This window comes from Balearica regulorum, chromosome 3 (assembly GCF_011004875.1).
Source record: "Balearica regulorum gibbericeps isolate bBalReg1 chromosome 3, bBalReg1.pri, whole genome shotgun sequence".
In the NCBI taxonomy this organism is placed as follows: Eukaryota; Metazoa; Chordata; class Aves; order Gruiformes; family Gruidae; genus Balearica; species Balearica regulorum.
The window spans coordinates 49,036,698-49,054,057 of record NC_046186.1 but is presented as its reverse complement, the minus strand read 5'-3'; the positions used below and the strand labels follow the sequence as shown (position 1 = coordinate 49,054,057).

Here is a 17,360-nt window from a genome sequence, read left to right as displayed (position 1 = left end):
GGGGTTCCTTATATGGCTTGTATGATGAATTAACTATATTTTGTAATGAAAGAAAAAAATTTTGTTGCAAAACTCCTTTTACTAATTAGATTTAAAATATTTTTTTCTTCTTTTGATATACATTGATTTATTGAAGTTACAGGTAAACCACTTCATCTCTTAAAGTTTTTCTGACCAGTGGTTACTTTTCATCAAAATGGAGAGAACAAGTAACGTTGAAACAAAATTGCTAGTAAAAACCAAAAAATACTCCACTATAAACCAGACCTTCTCTATAAAGATTTTACTTTAAAGAGTTTGGTCGTCGAAAGACTAAATAGAATAGTACTTGGGAGCACAGCTATGGTAACGATGCCTCTGTACGTTTGCGTGGTATAAAGATGGTCACAGCAAATATTTTGGAAATAATAGATCTAATAAATTCAAAATGTCAAGTGACTGAGTGGCAGCAGTGAAACTACAAACTATATGAACATTGACTCTTTGAAAGAATCCTTCCTTTACTAGTGCTGAGTTAGGGATTAGTGCTCTGTTATGCCAATAAAATCATTGTTACGCTGAAGGTTTTTAAAAGCTCTATTTGAAAGGCTATAGGATTTCTCCTGTCCTATTTTGACAGGACCTAAATGTCATTTTAAGATGTTCAGTTGCTTTATAACCTCCTTACCTTTTACCAGTGGGGGGTGTTTGAAATGACAGAAATTATTTTAATGAGAGAAATATGCACTGACTAGCATTCCAGATCTCTCTCAGAAATTCTTGAGATGTGTTTCCTTTTCAGCTTGGATGTGGGAAACCAGGAGAATTTACTTCTGATCCAAGCTGTCAGTTCTGACATTACAGCTGTCTCCCTTATGCTGAACCATGAATGCATTCTAAGATTTGAGTGAAATGCTGGTATGAAATTTCCGTTCATAAGTTTGTGGGCCAAGAGCAAGATTGCAGTTCAGTTCATGAGGATGATGTAACAGCATAAGAATAACCCAAATGATAGTTGGGAAATCCTATTCCCTTTTGCCATTGTGAAACACGGACTCTTCTCTTCATGGTATAGAAGAGTCAGTGGCATTCAGGCCATGATTACACATTCGTCAGTACTGCCATCTGAGCTGCCTTAAGCAATCTCTGCCCCTATTATTCATGTTGCCAGCTGCTTGGTGCAGTGTATTAGCTCAGCCATTTGTGCAACTGCACAGTGAACTGAGATACTAATCTGGCAGAGGGACTTTTTCTTTTGTTCTCTTTCTTTTTTATTGTGGTTTTTTGGTGTGGGGGGTTTTTTCCCCTTCCTGGTTTCTTCGTTTTGTTTTGGGGTTTTTTTGTTGTTTTCTGGATTCTTCTTTTTTCTTTACCTTTTTAAAATTTTTGTTGTTTTGTTTAACATGCTATTTTTTCAGCTGGATCAGCTCTCCAGTCTAGTTTACCTCACAAATGGTAGATGCTTGTAGTGACACAACTAGGGGAATGAACTTGCATGGATACAAGCAACTGTAGCAGTAGGAAGAGCTAGAGGTAGAGACCACAGAAGCTGGTACTGCTGCCAGTATTTGCTCATCAGACTGTAACTTTTCAATGTGGATGTCTAAATCTGCTGTATAATACTAAACATTTCAGCATGCTGCAGTCAACAGTGTCTTGTCCTGCTTCTGTCAAATTCCTTTGGGTTATAGAGCTCACTGATGTAGGAATAGCTTTAGTGATAGAGACAGACCTAACTGGCATCCCACCAGCAATATGCTTTGGAAATTCCTGCTTCAAATTAAACATAAACTGCTATCAAGTCTTCAGTAGTCCAGCTGGGACTGTGGAAGGAAAAACTCATTAGGTGTACTCAGATTTGCTGTCATCAGAGGTTCTGAATTGCCCTTGCAACAACAACATCATAAATTTGCAAATAAGTTTTATTTCTTGGGTAAAGTGAGCAGTCTTCTGTTAACCATTAACTCACAGCAGCAAAGAACAAATTTATGTGGGTTCTGACTATGACTGAAAGAATTTTGTGTGTCATACTCGAGTTTAACTGAAATTTATATTTATATATATCACTTGCAATTATTTAATATGTTTTATGAGTTGGTGAGGAAGAGAAGGAAACTTGGTGCTTTTACAAGTATGAACAGTTTTTTAAGCAGCATATTGCAGTCGCTATTCTAATTAAAACTGACACCTGCAGTTAATGTTTGTCTAAAAACACTGAGATGCTTCTTTCAAGAAAGATCACCTAATCTTGGTTTCCATTTCTGGATAACCTCCCATCTTGAAAGGAGGAGGCAAAATGTCTTGATTTTGCAGGCTGCCCTGTTAAAGCTATCTTAGCTGTTTCATGTAACGGGTTTTTTGGTCCAGTAGGAATCTTAGGTGTTATTTTCTATTTGCCCTGTGAGCTCTCAGCTGTATGAACTTTTTTTAGTGGTATAATTAGTTGTTGACAAAATGCTTGTAAAAAATACAACTTGGAAACACTCATTTGGGGTGGGTTGGTTGGTTTGTTTGTTTTGAGGAGTCTTTGGTTGTTGGAGCTTTTTTGTTAGCTTTTATATGCTGAGATTTGGCTCTAAACTCTATTAAGTTCCCTTCTTGTGTCTTCAAAACTGTGGGTCTTTTTGAATAGCAGTATAGTTAGGACCTAATTCTTCTGAGATTTATTTTGCGTAACTAATTCTACAGTTATCTTGCCCAGCTAGTGTTATGAATATTAACCAAAGTAAACCTAAGAAGTAGTTACAATATATGTATAAGTTTGGGATTTTTTTTTGAAGATGTGTTTAGGGCCAAATGGAAAGTTTCCAGAACTCAGATTCATATTTTGTGACTAGGGGTTTAAATTTCCATTAGATGTTGTCATATAAGAATGTGGACAGGAAACAGCCTTTTGTATCAACTGTTAATAACACTTTTAAATCTGGTAATTTTGGAATATGCTCAGAACAGCTCAATCAGGAGAGGGAAACTTTAAGTTGATGACTTCCTGCCTTTCCTTGATGGACTTGCACTTTCAAAAGCTTTGCCAGGAAACGAGAGTATGTTTGCAAAGCCTGAGTAGAAAGGAGGATCCATTGATGACTTTCTGTACCAGTAGACACCATTTTAGAAATTTTATCGTGAGTGTACATGCATGTGCAAAAGCAAACCAAGAAGCTTCATCAGAAACTGTATAACATGGTGGTAGCTTATAATGTTTATTTAACAGCAGCATTAGATTTTTGTGTGTGTAAACCTAATGAAAATGGCAAAAATGAAAACTCCTTAAGAGTCACTTGATTTGCCACAATAAGCAAAAGTACCCTTGAAATTACCAAGTTGGATGGTTTCTAAGAAATTTTATACTGCTTTGTGAGAGAAAACGTACCTTATTAATTCCATTCACTTGAGAACTTGGGGGAAAATCTGCTGTGAATTAAGTGACTGTCATTCAGACTAAGCTGCCAGCCTTTTCCCATCTCGGAGCTGGACTTCTGGCACATACCTTAAGGCAGCCAGAAATCCAAAGCTAACCTCTACTACTTGGGTAATTTTTTTCTGTTGTAAGTTGTACTGTAAATAACAGTGAATATTCAGCTTTTGCTTTTAAAAATAGATTGACAGAGCAGTTGTGCAGAGGAAGCATGTTTGCCATACGCCAAGTGCTGACTTGGTGGTTTTCACTGTCCCGTGAGCAACTAAATTTTGGGTTTCCCATTCAAATACAGGCTTTGTTCTGATTAAACTTTACTGTTCTATACATAGTACCGTGATGGCATGTGTAGAGGTGCGCATCTGTCAGCAAAATGATCTTACAGGGCTCAATTCACCAAGAGAGTGAATCTATAGTAATTTGATGAACCTGGATTTCAGCATATCTAGGACATTCACAGGCTCAAACGCTGACCGTGTTGGAGTTGCTAGAGAGAGGAAGTGTGGTGAGGAGACATCCTTGTGTAGAGGAGGCAGCTGTCGGCTCGTGTAGACCTGTAAGGTGCACTGAGGGCCCATTTTAAGAAGTTAGTGACAAACTCTTTTCTGTATGTTCAGTTTAGGTGACATCACACAGTAAAAAAAAAAAAAAAAAGAGTGCTTACACAGGGATCAAAATAAAGACTTGATTGAGATAAACGCCTCTTTCACTTACGTATTAGCAGTTTCAGCAATACGGTTTTTCCTTTGATGAGCAAGTGCAGTCCTGATATCTCTCTGCATCTCTTAAAATACCTGGATTCATATGTATATCCCAAATTACTGATTTTCAGTGAGATACATGTCACTGGTCCTTCTCATGTCACTGCTGGGCTTCATTTATTTCCATAGGGTTTGGGGGAGGGGAGGTAAATTTCCTTTTGCATGGAATTGATACCTTGATATAGGAGTTTGGAAGTTCAGAAGTTTTGATGTCATCTTCACAAGAAACTCTGAAGGTTTTTTTGAACAACTGGTCACTCTGTTCTGTCTTTACAAAGATGGCTAAGTGAGCAAATACTCTTGCACAATTTAACAGCAGATTTGAATGCTGGTATTATAGTCAGTGACTAGAGAGGAACTGGACACCTACATCACCAGATGTGGCTGCCTCAGTTTGAGAAATTTCTATTGAGCTACATAAAGCTATGTTTTAACTGATGCAGGAGGATTCTTTTCTTTTTGAGTACTGTAATTCAGTAGGAGCCTGGCAATCCACTTGATCACAGGACTAATCAGTGCTTTATGTTCAATAGAGTGGAATCAATTAAACTTCTCCATGCTGAAGGCATTGACTTTGAGATATTTTTAATGTAGCTAATTTTTGGTGGGTTTTTTGTTATTTTGTTTTTTGGCTTTTGGTTTTTCTTCCTGCCTGCAGATTGTAGTTTTAGACTGTTTATACTGAGTCCATTCTTAGTTCTGAAATGTCAGGTTAGTGCTGTACATTAGTTGTATTGGGTTTATGTGGTAAGGTTTTCATACCTGGGGGGGGCTGCAGGGGTGGCTTCTGTGACAAGAGGCCAGGGCTGCCCCCATGTTGGACGTGCCAATGTCAGACCCACCACTGCCCAAAGCTGAGCCCATCAGTGATGCTGGTAGCACCTCTGTGATAACATATTTAAGAAAGGACAAAAAACATTGCACGACAGCCATGAGAGAAGAGTGAGAGAAACAGCCCTGCAGATACCAAGGTCAGTGAAGGAGAGGGAGGAGGTGCTGCAGGTGTCGGAGCAGAGATTCTCCTGCAGCCTGTGGAGAAGACCATGCAGCCTATGGATGTCCATGGTGGAGCAGATACCCACCCTGACTCATTTAAACACCTTTTTAGATGGAATACTTTTAATAATCATAAACTTTCTTTTTTTAATTCATGGTGGAAATAGATAATGCTGTTCGGTTTTGACCTGAAATGTCAGCAGACTATACTTACGTTATATGTTGATGTAAGCAATGAGTGTGGGTTCTTGGTGAGTTCTCATATTCCATACATGTCTGTTCACTCAACTAACTAGCATCAGTTTGTTTTTTGCTTGGGGTTTAGGGACTGACTTTTCAAGTTGGATTTTTTTTTCAGAGGATGAATTATCTTTGATTTTTCTGTAACTTCTTACAGGTATCAGATGATGGTCGATATGTCTTGTTGTCTATCAGAGAAGGGTGTGATCCAGTAAACAGACTGTGGTACTGTGATCTACAGACAGAGTCTCAGGGTATAGCAGGTATGTGTTTTCTTGCTTTGTAAGTTTTGCTTCATTTTAAGACCATGTAAGACTTGAAATACTCCATTTATGTTTAAATATATATATTTTAATATGTGTATTGCTTAACCTCCTCTCTTTTTTTTTCTAATGCAGAGATTATGAGAAAATATGCACTGCTTCTGCTAGCGTTCCATTTTCTGTTACATATCAGTAGATGGAAAACTCCATTCTTCCGTAGTTTGTTTAAAAGGTCACAAGGAAAAATTAAGATAATATAAGTAGCCTTACCAGTGCATGTTCCATTTCTTTCTGCACCACTAGTACTTTTCCATTTTTAATGTTTTGTACATTTAAAAAATTCATGTGTCTCCCTTCAAGAACTGATCTCCCTTTTTTGAAAAAAGTACCTAGTTTATAGGTAACATTATTTTTTCTCCATATTTTAGTAATACAACTTTGCTTTGTAGCATAATTATTATTACAGGAGAAGTATCTACTCATATTTCAAATACACGTTCATGAAATGCTCCTTCCTTGCCTTCTAGTTGGATTAGCCTTTGGCTTTTATGTATTTGGTTTTTTAGCCTCAATGGTATAGGCTGAAAGTGTTGTACTCTGCTCCATATGGCTATTGTTGATGGTTAGCATAGTTAGTTATTTTACTGATCAGTGGTTTTGTAGTTCCAGAGTATTGGATTATTGAAATCTCTTCCTCAATATGTGTTTTGCATAGAACACAACTTAGCTTTTTTTGATTCTTTGCTACTTCTGTCTTCAAAAACTTCAGAAACAGAATAAATACTGCAGTAGCTCCTTGTTAAATATTGGATCTCAAGAAACTTGTTCTCTTGCCCACAAACAGAATATTCAAGGCTTGTAAGCGTGATTAGAACTGATAGCAGCTCTGCGATACGGGGTGTATAGGTCTGTTTCTCCCTGCCTTTATTACACTACATGATTGTGTTGTCTTCCCTTAGTTCATCAACAAGTCTTAGCACAGTATTTTGAATTTTGGTGATTTAAGTGTTAGTGATGATAGTTAATAGTTTTCTACTTTGTTCTGGGAGACTATTAATTTTGTTTTGTGGGCATGTCACTCTCTTCTTTTATAAAGGTTATTTCATAATTACTTCTAAACTTGTCTTGAACAACTGTGTAGTTGTTTAATGACCTCTCGAATGAAGTAAATGGTAGGCCTAACCAAAAGTATTAGAGGTGCTTTCCATGCAACTTCATTACATAAAACTGTGTAGATAAAACTGTTTAATACAGTGAAGCATTTTCGTAAATGATAAATTGCATTGTCACTCAAGTTGACACTTTCCAGCTAGAGATAGAATACATAAAAAGCATGGCTCTCCTTCCATATTCACCCTCCCACTTATAGATACACTGGACAACCTTGAAGAGAATACTAGCATCGAGCCTTGAAAGACAATGGATGAGATAATAAAGCTTCTATTTTGTAGTACCTGATAGAAGGTAAACCCACAGTTTAACCTTTTCCAGACTTTGAAATGCTTCTGTAAAAAAGGCTTTTTCTCTGAACCAGCCTTTGACTTGCCTTCCTATTTGTTTGTTGTTGAGTGGGAGTTGTTCCATTCCTCCAAACTCTCCTTTTGCCTACGAAAAGAAAGATCTAGCTGTAACCATTTGCTTGCACAGATTCATTATTTTATAAACTTAGGAACTCTCCATATCTGTCTCCCTAAGTTGCCAAATGCATTTTCAGTACAAACACTCTGATCTTTACCCATGTCTTTCTACCTCCATGTTAGTAAGCACACACCTAAAAATAAACATCTAGGATATTTCCTAGAGTTCATCTTCCATGCAAGTGTAAACACCCTGAATCTCTGATCCTTCAGCCTTTGGTGGCCAGAGGCAATAAGTTGAGCAAGCAGTAATATTTGTAAGCTTAATTCTTGGCTCTATCAATCTAGACCACGAGAGGTGTCATTTCAATTCAATTTGTAATTTTCTGGGGTAGCAAGTGTAGAAGAGGTTACTTGTGAAGTTAGGAGAAATGAATGTCAATTTTCATTACTAAAGCTGTTTTAGACAAGAGAACAAGTATCTCTAGAATAAGGGTTTATGGCAACTCTTTTTCTTGACTTAAGACTTGCATTTAACTGCCAATTTGTACAGACTGCTCAGTAATATCTAAAGGTATGTTCAGATGGGTTAGGATTAAGTGATGCTTAGAGAATTATGTGTAACAGAAGCACATTCTTAACAAAACCGTGAGATACAAAAATATGGTTCTTGTTATGCTGTCTATAGAATGCAGTGTTCAGTACAAGAGTCGATGTAAGTATCAAACTGCACCATTTGTTGTGAAGTGTTAAGAGAATCAACTGTCTTGCAAAAGTATCTGTACTTTTAAAATGTATTACATTATCCTTCTATCTTTTAGAACAGACTTTACTTATGTGTAGACATCATACCTTTGGTGACATTTAAGATACTACTTGCCATTTTTCTCCTTCAAAACTATTGAATGTTTAATCTGAGCCTTTTTACTTGATCTGTTTACAATGATCTGTTCGTTCAAAAATCCATTCTAGCGTTCAGAATATCTCATCTAGTTTTGAAAAAATATAAAGGAAAGTAGGATAGCTAGTGTTTTTTCCAGTGTCCTAGATGGTACTTGATATAGATAAATAACTAGATTTTTCAGGCACTTTTTTTTTCCCTACTTGCTTTTTAAATCCAGGTTGTCTACAAATACAATAGTTCTTTAGAAAACTTTCTTCTTATGCTTTAAATCTTTTAAGTCTCAAACTTCTTTAGACTTATTCAGAGGGCATCAAGCAGAAAAGGCAATAAGGCCTTTTCGAAAGGTAACAAGCAGTAATATTTTACATGGTATCCATTACTTATACCACACATTTCTTTGTGAGGCAGAAAAAGCAACTGCTAAGCAAAAGTTAATGGATGAGATTCTAATTCTTATGAAGTTTGTGGCAAAACCCTAATTATAGAACTACAGGCTTCAACAGACTGTACTTAGAGCTGCTCTGTAGCATATATTGTTTATAAAATATTTCAATTATGTAATTGTGAACTTCTCTTTTTAAAAATACCTTCTGTCCCAAGGTTAACATACCACTGCATAAAAATGCAAAGAACTGATTCTCATCTGTGACTTATTACCTAAAAAACCTATTTCAAAATCTCGTGTTAACTAACTTAGGGCCACCTGTCTTGATTTTTTTTTTTTTAATTTTGATTGCTGCAGTGCATTCTTTTCCTTTGAGAGGAGGAAATAAAATTTCTTAATTCTTTAAATGATTTTCTTTAAAAAGAACACATTCTAATAGTCAAGATATACTGTTTCTTAGATATGATGGTTGCAATGATAAAGGCGGCTTATTTGGCCCTCTTGCTAACAAACGGCTGTGAAGAAGTCATGAAATTTGGTGTTGCAACCTCAGTACTGACTGCCAAAATGCCAAGTTGTTGTCTGTAGGAAAATCACAGGGATGTCAGTGAAATGCAGTTCCTTATGGTTATAGATCAATAGTCTATTCCCAAGATAGAGAAACTTATCTTTTTACTGGAAGATAAGTATCCATATTTCATAAGTAAAATAAAGTGGGATAATTTGATTTTTTAAAAAAATTAGTCCAACTACTTATTTACACCTGTGTATATTTTGGTGATTCAAAAGCAAAGAAAATGAGTTCTGAGAACTAAAAATAAATGCTGTTATTAACACTTCCTACTTCTGAAAAAGCAGAAAGAATTTCTTGGAGATGGGAGGTGCAAAAGCATCTCTCTTTCATGTTAGTAACTATAATAGCCAAAAACTAGAAGAGGAGAAAGTCTCCTCTATCTGTAGATTAGATGTAAATTTGTAGAGGAAGGGGTGAAAGTAGCAGGGTACATTGAAAGAGTGAGTGTGTGCATGCACATTCCCTAAACAACTTTCTCTTCTTTTATACCTGTGGCAAAGTTTGCATTAGAAAATTCTTCATCATGTCTTTTTCAGTGGGAAGAATGTCAGGATGAGATAGCAAGATATAACCAGAAAGTTGCATAAGACCTAATAACCCAAAAGTTACATTAGACCTAGGTCCAACTGTGTCCTGATCTACTATATTGAAAAATTGGTGGTTTGTTTCTTACCTAAGATGCATCAGGTCTTTTAATTATTGCAATGTTGATGGTAACTTCTATGTTAGTTTCCTTCAGATAAATATTATTGAAACCACAAATGATTAACTTCTTGCCTGTTTATTATGGTGAGATACCTTTCACAGCTTTAAAGTTGACTTCTTTAGTGTTACACTTCAGCATTTAACTGTTACTTTACTGATGATGGTCTTAATTTCTAGACAGAGTTAATGTGGCTGTAATAGTTGTTTCTTTGTTTTTTAACTTTAGCTGTCTTAGGACTCTGTCCTGAAGATTAACACTTGCTTTAGAGGTACTGAATAAATACTGTAGAGAATTCACAATCCAGAGTGTGCTGAAGCCTTAAATGAGTCAATAGGAATGTGAGAAATTGAAAAATGTACTTTCTTGAAAACAGTCCAGCCCTACCCAAAAAGAAGCACTAAGTTGCTCTAATAAGGGAAGACTGCACAAAGAAATTTCTCATAGCAGTAACATCTCAACACCATGCCCTGAATGAAATGAGATTTTTTTTTTCCTTCTAAGCCTGAATGATTATCAGTTCTGTAGGAAAGAAGAGTATCTTAAATAGACTTTATCCAGGTTGAGTTTGATTAGTTAAGAAATGGCTTCATTGCATAGTGTAGTGGTAGAATTTAACATCTGTTATTTCATACTTTATCTAATAGTCTGGTTCATTAAAAAAAGTGAAAAAACAGTAATTCTAGTCTCTTCCAAAGTTGGCCCAAATGATGTGCTTTTTCAGTATTTAGTGTGTTTTGAAAGTTCATAATTATAACTTGATCTTGTCCAATCCCAAAGTGTCTTCATTCTTGTTTTATAAAATAATGAAAATACAAGCTGAAAAACACCACATTAGGGAGCAGTGAGAGAAAAGAAGAAAATATATTTGGTCTTTTCAAAGAATAGTGTGGTACATTTTCATAGTGTGCCTCTTAATCAGTAGTCATCTCCAAAACTGACAAAAATCCGATTTCCAGGGCAGTTGGGTTCCAATTATCCTAATAACACTTCTAAATGCAATTAATAAACAGATTATCTCAATAAAGTCTTACAAACAAAGCGGCAGAATTAAATATTGCTATCTTCACAGGTTAAAAAATGAACTGAAGGCACCAAAAAGGCAGCTCACATCTTATATCAGTGTATAATCTGTACCTTTTATATTGTATTTCCTGAAAAGGAGAAAACAAGTTTGAAATATTTGGCACTCCTCTGCAAAGGTCCCAGTCAACATACCTTCTCCTACTCCCTTTTGCTGTTGCTGAAACAGAGACCTGGCACAGCATTCAGAACCAAAACCAGAGGAGGAGTAATGTAGCCATAGTTTGTATGTGTGTTCTTGGTATCACCCTCCTGCTGGAAGTCCCGAGCCCTTCTGATCTTGTGACCGAAGCATGTGTTCTGGCTTCCCACTGCTTCACCGTCGGAATGGGGTACACTGCCTGTGAAACTCAGAGCCTCTGTCTGTACAGCAGCAGACTGGCCACAGCCTGCACTCTGACGCTGTAGCCAAGAGGTACATGCCAGCTCACCTCTGTGTGTCAAAGCTGTCTTCCTCCAAGATACCATAACTGTGTCCAAGTTGCCTGTTGGGAATGATTTTGGCCAATACTGTCCCCCAAACTGTGACCACATGCTGTCTGCTAATTGGCACAGACTACAAATGTGATGGGGGATCTGCTAGCAGTTAAATAGTGCAGAAGTCATGGAGCTTCAGTGCTCAGGCCTGTGCCTCACCTTTCTTTTGTATACTTAGTACATATATATAACCAGGTTAATTTCACACAGCAGCCTGTTTTGTGTCGATTTCTTCTACAGCCAGGGATGTGAATTGCCGGGCATTGAGTATAGACTTCTCGTTGTGATATGCTTCCAGCTGAACTATTCAAGAGCTGAGGAGATGGCAATGTTGGGTGATTGACAGAAGTGAGGAAAGGAAGCAGTACAGTTGCAATTTGCCTGAATGAAAGTTATGTTCCTTTAAGTGGTCACAAACCAAGAATGATAGAAATATTAGTATAAGGGTAGTGACTATAATAATTTCTATCAAAAAGTTGCCTTAAGGAAGCAGAGAAGTAAACTTAAAAGATGATCATCATCTCTTTCTTTCTCTATGTGCATCTCTGATAGCTTTCACCAAGCACAAATTTGTGAGGTACAGAACTGTTTAGGTTGGAAGGGATCTCTTTAGATCATCTAGTCCACCCCCTTTGCTCAAACAGGGTCAGCTGGAAGGGGTTACCCAGCACTGTGTCTGACTGGGTTTTGAATATCTCTATAGATATTCTTCACAACCTCTCTGAGCAACCCAGTGCCAGTATTTGGCCACCCCACATTAAAAAGTGTTTTCTTGTGTTCCATTTGAATTTCCTGGGGTTTTTTTTGTGCCTGTTGCCTCTTGTCCTGTCAGAGTGCACTGCTGAGAAAAGTCTGGCTCCCTTTTCTTTATTCCCTCTCATCAGGTATTTATACTCATTGATAAGATTCCCCCGAGCCTTCTCTTTTCCAGACTGAAAAATCGGAGCTTCCTGAGCCTCTTCTCATATATACTCCAGTCCCTTAATCATCTTTGTGGCCCTGTGCTGGTCTTACTCCAGTAAGTCCATACATTTCAGTCCAGGAGGAGTCTAAGATCCTTTCCTGGAGAGCTGATTTCCAGCCACTCAGCTCCCAGTGTGTACTTCTTCCAGGGGTTATTCTTCCCTAGACACAGGACTTCGTTTTTCCTCCTGTTGAACTGCATGAGATTCCTTTCAGCTCAGTTCACCAGCCTGTTCTGATCATGCTGAAGGGTACCCCAACAATCTGTTTTTTCAGCTGCTCCCCCCAGTTTTGTATCATCTGTAAACTTGCTAAGGGTGTACGCTTTCCCAGCATCCAGGTCATTAATGAAGATCTTAGAGCATTGGCCCCAGTATCAACCTCTGGGGTACACCACTAGTGACTTGTCTCCAACAGAACTTCAGCCAAGGTTGCCTGCAACTTCCACATGCACAACCAGTTCTTCCTTGTTTGTTAAGTATTGGGTCAAGCAGAGCACCTTTCTTTCTTTGCCTTCTTGATCACCCTGAGAAGTTATTATCATCAAGGCACTCTAGAATTCTTCTAGATTGCTTGAGCCCTGCTGCATTGTTCTTCCAGCAGATATCACAGTGGTTAAAATTTGCACCATAAGGAGTAGGGCCTGTAAACATGAGGCTTCTTCCGGTTGTCTGAAGAAGGCATCATCTACGTCTTCCTGATCAGGAAGTCTGTAGCATATACCCACTACAGTAGTACCCATGTTGGTCTGCCTGCTAATCTTGACCCGTAAGCTCTTGACTGGCTCCTGACCCCATCCCAAGGCAGAGCTCTATGAATTCCAGCTGACCTTTCACATAAAGGGCAACTCCCCTCATCGCCTTCCCAGCCTGTCCTTCCTAAAAAGCCTTTATCCATCCATCGCAGCATTCCAGTTCTGAGAGGTATCCCACCATGTCTCTGTATTCCCAATGAGGTCATAGCCCTGAAACTGCACGCAGACTTCTAATTCCTCCTGTTTGTTCCCCATGTTGTGTGTGTCAGTGTAGAGGTAGTTCAGGCAGGCACGCCAAGCATCCCGATTCCCCAGTAGAGGTTTGAGAGCTTTCTCCATGAGGCTGTTCTGCAGGCACTTCCTTCTTTACGTGTCTACGCTTGGAGAGATTCCACTTCAGCTCTGTTCTGTCAACTGCTGTGTCCTTTCTGTTCCTATCATCCAGACTTGCCTACCCCATCCACAGCTTCCTTGTTTGTTGAAGAATCTTACTCCTCTGTTGTTTCTAGTTTAAAGCTCTGCTTACTAGGTTGGTCAGCCTGCAAGGATACTTTTGCCCTGCTTAGTCAGATGGACAACAGTACAGCAGTAGTACAGGATGAGATAATCTAGAATAGCTGCTGAATCATTGATTTCTCTAAGGGATGTGTAGGGATATGTATGGATGGATGCCTTCTGTTCCTTATTTGCAGCTTGTGTTCTATAGAAAAAAGAGATGCTTAATCCTACTTTGCTTTTTGAACCATTGGCTCCCAAATTCAACCAGTTGTGATGGAAAGGTAAGAGTCCCAGTGGTGCAACTCTCACAAGAATGCACGGGAGGTCAAATGGCCAGGGAGGGGTAAGAACCTGTTAAGTAATAAGGGCCGTGGCATAAACTTGATTTTGTTGTGCCTTGAAGATTTACTCAGATGAGCAACATTTTGGATGCCTGGGATGTGGAGAAGTCTTCTGAAGAAATTTTTATCTTACCAGACTTAAGATACTTTCAGTCCCCCATGGATTATCAGACATGAAAGTCAATGGATGTTTGTCCTTCAACTGTGACATTCATAATAGCTCTCTTCTGTGTGAATTCTCTCATGACACTCTCCTTATGTTGAATCTTAATATAAATTGAGTTAAAATGTCAACCAACTTTATACAAATCTGTGCACCAGGTTCCATTAGTTCCAGTGTTCAGAGACTTAAGTGTCTGTTCATTGCGTACAAGATTCTGTTTATGCTTTGTAGTCTTTAAGAGGCACCCTTCCTGTGCATTTGTTTACTTGGATTGTTACAGTGTTCAGTAGGGCTTTGTCATAACGGGAGACTGGTGACCCGAGATGGCACAGTTTCAGAACTGATCCATGGATTAGAAGGAGCAGTAATAAGCACAGCTAGGTTTGCAGAGAGCTGCTTCAACAACCTGCTTTCTACTCTGACTCTTCCCAGAGGTGACACCTGCAAGTCATAGATCAATTCATAATGTGTTCGACAAGTGCGTTCTTGGAGTTGAAATAAAGTCTAACCACTATAACTGGGAAAATACACTGGAATATCATAATAAAGGAGTATTAGCTGGTGTGGTGGTGTATGATTTAGAGTACATATAGAGTGGACAAATAGAGTAGTTCTGTTTGGTTTTAAATTTGTATGCCTGTTTTTGTGAATGGGCTATTAAACTGAGATGTAGGTTGGGTATGTAATAACAAGGCTAAGTTGCTCTAAGTCACATGTTCATTAAGCTCATCTGACAGCTAGTTGCATTGTGGACTGCTGTGAGATCCAAAGTGTGGATGAGATGGTTAATGAATTTTCTTATGTTATGCTGTACTGCAGGAATTTGGTCACTGCTGAATTCTGTGTTGGAGGAAATTGACAATCACTTCCAGACCCTAGATGTGTTAGAGGAGATGACGGACTGAATTTACCTGTTTAGACCATTAGCTGAGGCTCCTGTGTTCCTGTGCTCCCCCTGTAACTATTATGCAGAAAGAGTCTGTGTGAAATGAGTCTTCAGGCTGATTGTATCCGTGTGGAATACATGTATCCTCCTGGACAGGTCTGGACCTCTGCTGATTGCAGAGGGTGCCTATATGGTTGTTAGCTCACATGCCCCTAAAAATAAAGGGAGGGAAAGAAAAGAGGAAAGACCACAAAACTGGAAACCTCTTTCAAAAATTACAGTGGGAACATTCCTTCTCTGTGGCACTTGAAAAAAAAAAGTACGAAGCTGAGGTGAGAAAGAGAAAATGATCTGATTAAGACACAGGTGTTTGTGAAAGAAGATCTCAAAGAGAACTCGTTGCAGGGCTATTTAAGTGAGTATTACTTATTGCAGAAATTGTACTGACTGGCAAAGAAGGAATGAGGGAAATTGAAAAATGAAAGAAAATGTTAGGGTATTATAAGTAGCCTAGGATCTAGCAGATAACACATCTGATATAGATGCTTCTTGTATGTTTTAAGGACAGAATGCTTTGACAGTGAAACTCCAGTTTAGTGACCTTAAAGAAGAGGTTAAATAACATAAGATGAGAAAGAGGAGAGGCTCTGATTATTTCAGTCAATATGCCTTTACATCCTGGAGATGCTTGCTGAGGAAAGACATGTACAAATAGTCCGAATTTGCAACTGAAAGCTGAGAAGAGGACTGTTGTATGTTTAATTTTTTTTTAACTCCATGTTAAGGTGATATTGATTAAACTAGTTACTGGATTGTTGAAATTGATTGACCAAAGAAAGCATCTGTCAAATATGCCAGAGACAGGACTATGGTTTTGTAATGAGGAAAGAAAAGTTTTCTGACTAAGAGTCTGGTAGGCTTGGATGCTAAATCAAAAAGCCTTGCTCTTTCAAGGTGTCTGACTTGGGTTTTAGCTCACTTACCATTAGTTATCTTTGTTGTTTTAAATTATTTCCATTTTTTTCACCAAATGTGATGCTTCCATTTGCAAGAATGGAAGTCATCTTCAGTCATCTTTCTAGTGAAAAAGGATTACTGTACTGGGCCTTGCAAACAAGAAACATAAAGTATATTTCCATGTTTTGTGCCACATTGGATAGATCTGTAACATGATCTGGACATTACAATGCTGAAATATTTCAATATTTATCTTTCAGATTCTTTGCTACCCCATGGAACCTGCAGTCCTGAGCTACATTTCCTCCATTCTATAACATTCAGAGACAGGCACCATAGAAAATAATGCATGATATCCTGCCTACTGAGCCACTGAAGTTAGGAAATAGGCAGTGTTGAGGTGAGAGGGACAAGGTTGAAACTACATGGGATGTAGGCACTCTGTGTTTAATAGGTAGCTACCTCTCTGAGGTACCACGAAATATGCAAGGAGGAGGTGTTTTTCTTGTAGTGGCATGGCGTGGAGAATGTATACTGTCTTTGCTTTGGCTGTCTTTGGGATAAGACTTTTTATTCACTCAATACTTTGCCTTCAGGTGAGCTTCTTAGCTTAGATGATATATATATTTTAAATCTGAATCTAAAAAGTGACATTTTAAGTACTTGGCGGGGGAAAAGCATGTTCCTTGTGGAAATTGTCTGCTGGGACCTCTGTCACTTCTGTGCATTTGAGTACAGTATTCTAGTTGTCCACCAAATGAAAGTAAATTGCTTTGTAGAGGCAACATCTGGCTTAACTTTCTCACAAATTTTCTTTTTGTGAAACATGGTTTGCCCAATATTGCCACTTCATTATTACTTTAGTAATGTTAAGTTAATGCAGTTCATTAACTTCCTGCACAGCATGAGTTGTAGCTTCTCTTTGCATGTACTCCCTTTAAATTATAAGCAAGGAGATAATGCTATCATTACAGGCTCTGTGCAAGCATGACATTTTATTAGTTCTGGCAGTTGTATCTTGTGCATTCATTGATTCTTGATATGTTTCAGTGGGTGCGGATCAGTGGAAGTTAACTTGCCCTGTGTTGGGCAGAAAATGATCTTGACTCTGGGTGGAGATCACATCTAATAAACAGGAGTAGACTATTTCTAAATGTTTAAGAAATTTAAAGGATTTGACTTGCTTATTTCTGCACTTGAAACTTTAAGTGTGTCAGCCCTTCCCCCTTTGCTATATGTGATTGCTCGTGATATTTTGTCAACAGCCATAGGCTAATTGAATTTGCAGTGCAATCTTCTCTAATAATCCTTGCCAGTTTGTTTTCCCCTGTAAGACAATCTACGCAGTAGTGTTTCTGTTTCTTTCTGCGAACATTACAGGGAGCATCTGAGCATCTTTTCCGCTTCCCAGGTTAGATAAAATGTTCTTCATGCTTCCATT

At 38.2% G+C, this 17,360-nt stretch overlaps 1 protein-coding gene across 2 annotated transcripts in view; it reads left to right on the top strand.

Moving 5' to 3' along the window:
• Positions 1 to 17,360, top strand: part of PREP (prolyl endopeptidase) — a 114,666-nt gene that overhangs the window by 24,501 nt on the left and 72,805 nt on the right. For both annotated transcript variants that reach the window (XM_075747795.1, XM_075747797.1), the window contains exon 7: positions 5,549 to 5,654. In XM_075747795.1, the coding sequence (XP_075603910.1) occupies positions 5,549 to 5,654 (106 nt within the window). The remainder of the gene's footprint in view (positions 1 to 5,548; positions 5,655 to 17,360) is intronic.